The sequence below is a fragment of the Brachycentrus maculatus genome, unplaced genomic scaffold, assembly GCF_059751285.1.
Source record: "Brachycentrus maculatus isolate JH-2025_06_01 unplaced genomic scaffold, ASM5975128v1 h1tg000405l, whole genome shotgun sequence".
Classification (NCBI taxonomy): Eukaryota; Metazoa; Arthropoda; class Insecta; order Trichoptera; family Brachycentridae; genus Brachycentrus; species Brachycentrus maculatus.
In genome coordinates, this window is record NW_028281154.1 from 217977 (window position 1) to 227925 (window position 9949).

At 29.1% G+C, this 9949-nt stretch overlaps 1 protein-coding gene across 1 annotated transcript in view; it reads right to left on the reverse strand.

Annotated features, from left to right (window-relative positions):
* LOC148302829 (epoxide hydrolase 4-like) overlaps window positions 1–3605 on the reverse strand; it is a 33124-nt gene extending 29519 nt beyond the window's left edge. The window contains exon 1 of the mRNA XM_088270954.1: window positions 3325–3605. Coding sequence (XP_088127080.1) covers window positions 3325–3513 — 189 coding nt within the window. The 5' untranslated portion in view covers window positions 3514–3605. The remainder of the gene's footprint in view (window positions 1–3324) is intronic.
* Window positions 3606–9949: the final 6344 nt, after the last annotated feature.

Genomic DNA, 9949 nt, shown 5'->3' on the forward strand with positions numbered 1-9949 from the left:
TTTTTACTGCCAAAGTTGGTGGAATAATATTTTTTTGAATATTTTACTATCAATAACATTGGGAAAAACAAACAAAACATAACGGCTATTGATTATCATAAATAAGGTTGATATATTTTATATTATAGGAAGCAATTTAACAGAAATAAACATAACACAGTAAAACTTTGATTAAAATATAATAAATGCAAAAAAATATAGACTTAATTCTCTAAATAAAGCATTATAAAATTCTCTGTCAATTAAAGGCATCCATTCGAACATCGATTTCATCGACTCGATTTTAGCTTCCGATAAGTTTCGCTTATTGTTATCTGATTTTGGAGTAATTTTACTTATGTGTTTGATGTTGGATTCAGAGAGATTGGACCGTTGTTTCTGGTTTGAACGTTAGTTGCTAATATGTTTACGTTGGACCATTCCATGTTTATTGCATGACTTGTTTTAAATGTCACTTGAAAGTGATTTTTTATAAAATGAAGAATTGTTACTTTAGTAAATGGAAAACTCGTATATTTGAAATATTTTGAGCAAGGGGTAAAGTCTTTAAAATCGTTTCTATTGAGCATTACAATACGATATGATTTCGAAGTGTTTATCTGTTTTAACAGCCTTAACAGGGAAAGTGGTAAATAATACTCTTTCACTTTCAAAATACTCTCAATTCTAGAGTGTACATTATGCACTTCTTGAACTGCTGAATGTCCGGGAGTTGAGTATTTGACAATAATATCCTCCACTTATTTATTGTTGATTAAGACATTTGTTATAACAGAAGACATGAGGTAATGAATTTATATCATCCCTGACCAAGCGCCTTTTTTCTTAGCAATTTTGTGTTTTTTTCCATGTTTACCCCTTTTGTCTTACCTGTTGTAGCGTCTTCTAATGTGGACACCGTAAATGACCTTGTGAGATATACGTGTCTAGAGTTCTCAAATAAAATATTTTGCATATGCGAAACATGATTGATTCATTTTTGAATTAGTATTTAAACGTAAACTTTTTTCTTTTGGAAACAACATGATATTTTAGAAATAAAATTATTTTTTTCATTTTGTGCAAGTTCATAATGCTTTTTATGAATGATGTTTCTTACATCTTCTGGAATCTAGTGCCCCGCACTTAAATTCGTACTTTTCCAAGCAATTTTTCTTGTTGTGTACTTTTTTAGCAGCAACTAGTTTGCCTTTGGTAAATAATTATAAATTCAACAGTGTAAATTTCACAGATTATCGTGAAAATTACTGATTTTTACTTCAAAATATGAAAAATTTATGTGTACACTACCTTTCTGTATCATTTTTTCGGGAATATTAATAAATTCACCAGTTATATCACACAAAACTCGAGTTTGGAGGTTCACAAAACTCAGCTTTTCCGCCATCTTGAACACTATAGAGTATGAAATTAGTCGAGATAGAACCTTGTTTCTCTGATTGATATTTTATAATAACGGATAGAACTTTGTTTCTCTTTAAATTGATGACGATCGATTTGCTTTTTGTAGTAATTTTTATATAGATCGAACCGAAATTTAAATCTGAATAGAGTTAGAGTTAAATGTGAAAATACCTAAATGTGTTAGATAGAACCTTGTTTCCCCAACACGACGATATGTATATTACTGGTTGTGCTTGCATTACAGGTCTCTAATATATGTTTGTTGCTGGTAGCGCATGCATTACAGGTGTCTAATATTTGTATGTTGCTGATAGCGCGTGCATCATAGATGTCTAATTTATGTGTGTTGCCTTATAATATTCCTACATATGTGTGTTGCTGGTAGCGCGTGCATTGCAGGTGTCTAATATTCCTACATATGTATGTGTGTTGCTGGTAGCGCCTGCATTACAGGTGTCTAATACATGTGTGTTGCTGTTATCTGGGTAATTAATCCGGTAATTAGTCCGCCTCCATAATGTAGAAGTCATCACGATTGTCTACAGTGCTTGACATCCCGAGCTCGATTCGCAGGGGGGGTCTAAAATAAATATTAGTGATTTTTCACTCTAAAATTTATTTTATTATATCCATCACCTTTCCTTCTTGTATATAACGATCAAGACAACACTGTTTATATACGATGCAATACCCTATGTACCATCGAGTGAAGATAAGGGTTAGAAGAATAATGTATATGTGTTTCTGGTAGCGAGTGTATTACAGCTATGTAACGTATGTGTGCTTACAGGTATGTAATGTGTGTCAGCTTGTGTTTTTAGTAGCGTGTGAATTACAGATATCTAATGTATTTTTGTGAGTGTGTTAATAATAGCTTGGGTATGACACATAAAAATGTGTGACTTTCTTTTTTTTATGTTATAAGTAAAACATTTTTAATGAAATAAAATTTAAAATCATCTGATTTTTATTTTACGAGAATTTCAACATTAGTATATAATTTCAATTATATTATTTTGCCGTACTGATATCAATACTGAAAAAAAAATATTACAAATAAAAATGTTCTGAATCAGAGAAAAATACGTTTTTTTCGCCTTCTAGTGATTCACTACAGTAATTAAATAATAAAAAATGAAGCATGAAAAAATTATGTGATTTTTTAATTAAATTACTGTACTCAATCAAAAATATATATAGCTGTGTAACCAATGAAAAATTTAGTTTACGTTCTCATACAATATTCGACTGACTGATATTTAATTATGGATTTCAGTAAAGTAAAAAACACTAAACTAATATAGGGTAGAAAGATTTAGTAGACCCACCCGATCGACTTTATCCCATACATGGTGGGCCATATTAATCTTCCTTATACTTGACATAAAGTTTTTCACCTTATCATAAAAATCAAATTTCAGACTGTTACAGTAAAAAAAGTAGAAAAACGCATCACGATTTTAGCAGCATTTTTTTTTAATTTATAATATTTTTTTTACATATTTTTTATATGTGAAAGATATGATCGTTAGGCATATATTTTCAATGAATACAGAGCTTGTCGTGTATTCAGGTATATCGCAAACTGTATGAATAGAATAGTGATATCCTATTTTCGAACTTATAACATTCTTCTTCTTACCTTTATCCGTACTTATGGTACATAGGGCACGAGTTATTTTAATCACTGTTGAGTTCATTAGGCCCGTTCACAGTGACATTAAATAAATATGAGAGTGAAAATCACCTATATTTTTTTAAATCCTCAAACGCCCTTACCACTATATTTTGGAGGTTGACATTAACAACCCTTAGTTTTCATATATTTCTCGTGAAAAATGCAAGATTTCGCTAAAAATTTAAGTAGTGAGAACATAAAAATAAATCTTGGTAATTTAAATAAATAAAATAAATACTTACATTAACAATAGCATAGTGATGTTCCCCATATTTAGGGTCTGTGAGACATTTAGGTGGTACTGGTCTATCCTTAACGACTTTCTTAAATGGATGTGTCAAGTAATAAAACAAAAGACCGGCACCCACTTTGATAAAATAATAGGCTGTTATAAACTTTGCTACAAGCCTGTATATAGTGTAGGTATGCATTTTTACTTTAATATAATACTGGTTAATACAGATTTTTAATACTTTTTGAGTTGCGATCCACAACTGCCTTTATGCAGTCCAAAAACACGACTGATCGCAAGCAGAGTTATCATTGGTCGATACGTTTGAAATTTCATCGTGTGTTATAAAAATAATGTATTCGTACATTCAGTGAATAGGCAAGATTAAAATCAACGGTCGATTGAGTACTCGTAACAGGTTCCTATCTACCTATTGCACAATGATTTGTGTTGTACGCATTGGTTATTATATAATTCGGTCTACATGTTCTCATACGGCAGGTATCAGAATAGTACAATTGCATATGTACGTACAGGTTTGTATTTTTGAGTATTCTTTATGAATAAAAATGTTATTGTTCGTCTGTTTAAAATATTCAATCTCTTAAAGTTATATTGGTTTTTGTAATTTTCCTAATGTTGCATTGGAATACACGCTTGTTTTTTATTTAACAGGTAAAAATATGCTTTAAATAAATAAATAAATTTAGTCACCGCAATGATACTGCCATCTTTTGAACGCACAAACAGCAACACACGTTATACTAAACATTAATAATGGCGGAGAGCCTGCTTTTTGACATTGCATTCTTGTTTTACGGATTTTTAAAATTTTCATTGATTCACAAGCATTGTGAAATTAAACGTGTAAGAAGTTTATGCTCTTTCTATTTTATTTCATTTTTATTTACCCAGAATGCATGGCCGATACAGCCAGACTAAAATTTAAGTAAGTAGATTCATTTATCTTACTTTTTATTTATTTTCTTTTAACACTAACATACATTAATATGATGTAGCGTGTTCTTCTTTGAAAAATGTAAGCGTGTTTAATTTACACGCTTGCAATTTTTCGGAATCCATGATTTTAGAAAGCTATTAAATCTTTTCAGGGCTTTTTTCATGTAATGCGGTGAAACGGCGCGGCGTTCCGGCACTTTTTTTAACGGATGTATATTTTTTTAATTTTTCAAAATCAATTACGAAATAATATTAGTGCTTACGTAATTAAAATCTTTATTTATGTAATTCATCAAAATGATAGGAAAAGGTGCTTCAAATTTTAATTAAATGATATTTGAATAAAATTTGTTTTAGTAAACAGCTTGGTATGAACTGTGTTCCGGGACCTTTTTTGTTTAAAAAAGTCCTGCATATTCTTAATTCACTTCATAATTGGTTTTTTTTTGTGATTTAAAAATATATTTTTAAATAGAAATGTTTTTTGAATAAATATTTTATTCTTATTATTATTTTTACTATGATCCACTCTTTGATTTTGTTTTTTACTTACCTTATTTACTTTGTTTTTTTGGTACCTTGTTAAACTTAATCCGCTGATGAGAAATGGAAATTACTCATCGGGAATATTATATAATGTACTCTTATGTAATAAAAATAAATAAAGTTTTAATAATTTTGAGTATCTTTTTCTTCTTCCTTTTTCTAGATCTTTGGATCTGTTTGTTCCGTTATCCGTCTCTTGTGATGTTTTTGAGTAAAATTTTAAAATATTATAAAATTGATATTTTTGAGTTTAATATTACAAAACCTTAGTTTTTACCTACCGCGAGCTTTGTGTTATATTGTGATAAAATTTAGCTTCAGTCGTGATATCATTATATTGGAAGGTTTTGTGCGACGTATAATTATTTATTGACTTGGCGTTTAGAATGTCACTTAGAATTGTATAGCTACATAAGGACGGAGTCCATTTGATCTTCACATTCATTTGATAATGCCCTAACAAGGCGAAACAGTTGTCACAGTATAATTTTTTATGTGTTTTTGTTAATAAAATACAACTTAGTAGAAATAAATTTTTCATGTTTAAAAATAAGTATTTATATTTCAGATTATAAGCAGTAATTCAGTTGAATAGAAGAAAATAGTATGATTAGTTCTCTAATTAATAAAAAAAAATTGCTTTGTTTTCAAATAAAATATTTTATTTTCAAAATCATGCCCATAGTGCTAATTTTATTTTCGAATAGTGAAAAAAAATAATGGAAACAATATTTTATCTTTATTAATGCACAAAGATAATAATGAAACAGAATATATATATTTAGACAAAAACACCCCTGGTTTTAAACTATGACTAGTCCACCAGCTAGTATATATAGGGATAAAAAAAAAATAGTACATATTTAACCCTGATGATGACAAGGTTCTTGTCAAAACTGGTTGGAGAAAAGTACCAATAAAACGTGGTTAAAAACAAATATTAATGGTCAATGACAAGTTAACTAAAAGTTAATGACAAGTCCACTAGCTAGTATATACAGGTTGTCCCATAATCCATCGTATTCCTTTTCAGGGATGTTAGGCCAGCTTATGACTCACCAAAAAATAAAAATATGACTTCAATAAAAGTGCCTTAGTTTTCCAGATATTTCCACTTTTATGAATTTTCCAAACATCTACGCCTTAGATTAGTTTTTTGAGTGCCACTTTTTCAATTTTTCATATTTTTTATTTTAATTTTTGTTTCGTAATACTAAATAAGTATTCTATTGATCAAAGTCCAAAATATTACCAATACTGGCTTGCCTTGCCGGGGAAAAAATATAAATGCCAGTCAATGGTTTAAAAATAAATATTTAGGTGACGTTGACTCTTCACCCTGAAAAAAATATATGACGCTAACCTGGCAAGTTATTTCAAAAGTTTGCTCAATTTAAATTTTAAAAACAGTATAACATTTACTACATTTTACATTAGAAAAAAAAGATATTGCTTTTTTATTGACCTGTCATTAATATTTTTTTTTCGCCAAGGCAAGCCAGTATTGGTAATATTTTGGACTGCGATCAATAGAATACTTATTTAGTGTTATGAAACAAAAATTAAAATCCTAAAATATGAAAAATTCAAAAAGTGGCACTCGAAAAACTATACTTCGTAGATGTTTGAAAAATTCATAAAAGTGGAAATATCTGGAAAAATAAGGCACTTTTACTGAGGTAATATTTTCATTTTTTGGTGAGTCATAAGCTTGCCTAACACCCTTCAAAAGGAATACGTCGGATTGTGGGGCACCTGTATAGGGATTTAATTTTTTAGTACATGTTTAACCCTAATGATGACAAGGTTCTTGTCAAATCAGGTTGGGAAAAAAATTGTTTTCATATTTAATTTTTTCTTCGTCTTAGACCCTATTGGATATCACTTTTTCATTGAGAACCAAATTGCTCTGTGAAAAAAATTAAGCTATAATTAAAAACTGCTAATTCAATGTTATTTAACTTACATATGATAATTTAAACTAGGGGTGTGATCTTCATGAATTTATTTTATAAAATTCTACCCAATAAAGGTTCATTTCTACGTTTTTTCGTGTTCAATGATAAGCGTTTCTTTTTTTCCGGGCTCACTGTCCATTCGGGCGTTTTCGTCGATTTCCTCAAAACTGTCTGTCGTAGTTTGCCTTATCAAATCACTTTGATTATGTTGTGTAATATTTGAATTAAGCTCAGTAGTACCAATTGTATCAATCGATTCCAAAGGATCTCCAACATTGTCAAAGCTATGGCTTGCTTGCTGACAAGAAGCATCATCATCTTGATCGGAAAATCTAAAAAAAGAAAATCTCAATAGCATACCTTCATTATTTTATTCAGTACCTACTTAATGATTTATAATAGAAATAATGAACAAAAAGAGAATTTTTCAGGTTTGAATATTATAATCATTGAAGATTTTTCTCAAAAGTTTGCTCAAATTCTACGTGAAACATGAAAATCTATTGCAACGCCATCATTATATGACGAAAAAATCGCTGTCGAGGATAGATGCTTTTTTTACAGATTTGGCACTTAATTTGTAGAACTCCTTTTTTATTTATATATTAAATACTAAAATCAAACACTGAGTTTAACAGACTGATAAATTTTATTTTATTGTTAAAAACACATGAATATAAAATTTGTGACAGTTGTTTCGCTTTGTTATGGCATTTAGAAAATGCCATAAGAAGGTGAAACAATTGTAACCATTTTTTTAATGTGTTTTTAACATTAAAATACAATTTAGTATTCTAAAAATCAGTGTTTGGTTTTAACATTAATATGTAAATTAGATGCTTTTGAAACATCATCGTTGGGTCAAGGGGTTGAACAATCAGTACAAAGAGTGTTGTTATGAATCGTCTTCTTACGACCACCTCGATCAGCGTATAGAGATTTTTTTTAACAAGCTTTATTTATTTTTACGTTCCTCTTCCGGCTTCAAGTCCATTATCATGACACATTGTGTGAGAAAAAATATATAAGTTCAAATCGACGCCTTAGCGCACAAAAGTAATAACAACATTTTCTAGGAGAATATCTTTTAAGTTCATCAAAATAAGAAAAGAATATTTAGTATTGTATTTATTATTCGATCTTAAAAAAGATTACATTGAAAAGAAACATATTTGCTTCTTCTTCACAAAACATTTTTTTAAATGTTAAGATAATATAACCACTCACTCTTTATGTAGTTAGTACGTTGGTTCTCTAAGGCATCGAAGTATTATTTGTTAAATCCACAGGGTGGCACAAAATTAATCACCCAATCGGAAAATGTTATCATTTTTAGAAATGGAATTTTGTGCGTCAATCATATTTGACATTTCGCTCACTCCTTTCAAGAACGTCATAAATCAAAAAACTTGATTTTTCAGGAGAACGTTTTTAAAGTTTAAAAATATAACACAACGTATTAAAAATAAATATCATACCACTTATTGAACTTTTAACTATGCAGCAGATCATTTTAGGTAAAACCTGAATATTTTTCTCAATTTGAAAAATATTTAGTATATTTAAAAAAATAATTAAACAATACCTTTTATTCAAATACAAAAATAACATTTTCTACCAAAGTTAAAAATATGCCAATTTTGCTGGGATATAGTACATTTTCTGGGCATTCCGAAAACATGCACAACTGAAATATGACGATTTTTTTTAATTTATGACGTTATTGAAAGGAGTGAGCGATTTGTGAACTAGACAGCTGTAGCATACAAACAGATTCAGGTTGGCTCAAAATTAATCATCCAATTTTATTTTTCAATAATTTTTTTACTAAAAAAGTGATTTTGAGTGATGGAAATCTTTATTTGAACCTTAACATTTTTTTTGTAAAGTGAAAAAGATGATATCTGTCAAGTGCCTGCCGCGAGTATTGATACATATTTGTGTCCGTTTTGTCAATTTGTTTGTATACTACAGATGTCTAGTTCACAAATGTCAAATATGACGAACGTACGACGCCATTTGCAAAAAATCCGATAATGTTATTAATTATGTGCCATCCTGTATTAGTAAATCAATGTTTGGCCAATCGCTCACTCCTTTCAACAACGTCATAAATCAAAAAACTTGATTATTCAGGAGAACGTTTTTAAAGTTTAAAAATATAATACAATGTTTTGAAAATAAATATCAAGCCACTTTTTTAAATTTTTACTGTACTACACATCTTTTTAGGTAAAATCTGAAGGTTTTTTCACCATTTGAAAAATAGTTAGTATATTTAAAAATTAATTAAAAATATATATTTTCTTCAAAATGCAAAAACAACATTTTCTGCCCTGTAGCGGGTAAATATCATGTTAAAAATATGCCTCTTTTGCTTGGATATAGTGCATTTTTTGAGCATTCCGAAAACATGCATAACTGAAAATTGACGATTTTTGATTTATGACGTTCTTGAAAGGAATGAGCGAAATGTGTACTATGAAGAAAAATAGGATATATTTGCTCGTTGCTCGGTTGCACTGTGATTTTTTTATTATTAAAAAAAGTTTTATTTAATCGTTTTTTAAACATTTATTTGTTAACTATATAAATATGTACATATAAATACATGCATATATCGACGTGCCTACAACTACATTGTTGTCAATTTTGAGATATTTCGAGTATGTTATCAACTGACCGTTATCTACAAATATAAACATGCAAAAAATATATAAAATAAATTACGCCTAGTTTTCAGGCGTATAAGACGTTATCTACATTGAATTTTCGAAATGGACTGAACTCCTAAAACGCTAACTACTTAATTTTGACACAGCATAAAGTTTTAAAACAATTTAATACATTATTTTATCGTGTTTTTGAATTTATAATACTATTTTACAATTTCAGATAAAACCGTTAATTAATAAAAAAGAATACGTTGAAAAAATCTTCTAAGCTCTCTCCTGTAAAGTAACAGATTTACAGATAGAGTATTTTACGTAGGGGCCGTCGATATGTACCGTATACAATCATTTAAAAATTTATAAACGTAATTAACTTTTTTTGCAGAGACCCAGAGACTAAGCCACCTTGTGTGTCTTGTCGGTGGAGTTCTTTGAACATACGTTTTTTTTAATCTATTTTAACCTCATTTACATAAAAAACTTTTTTACAATTTTCACA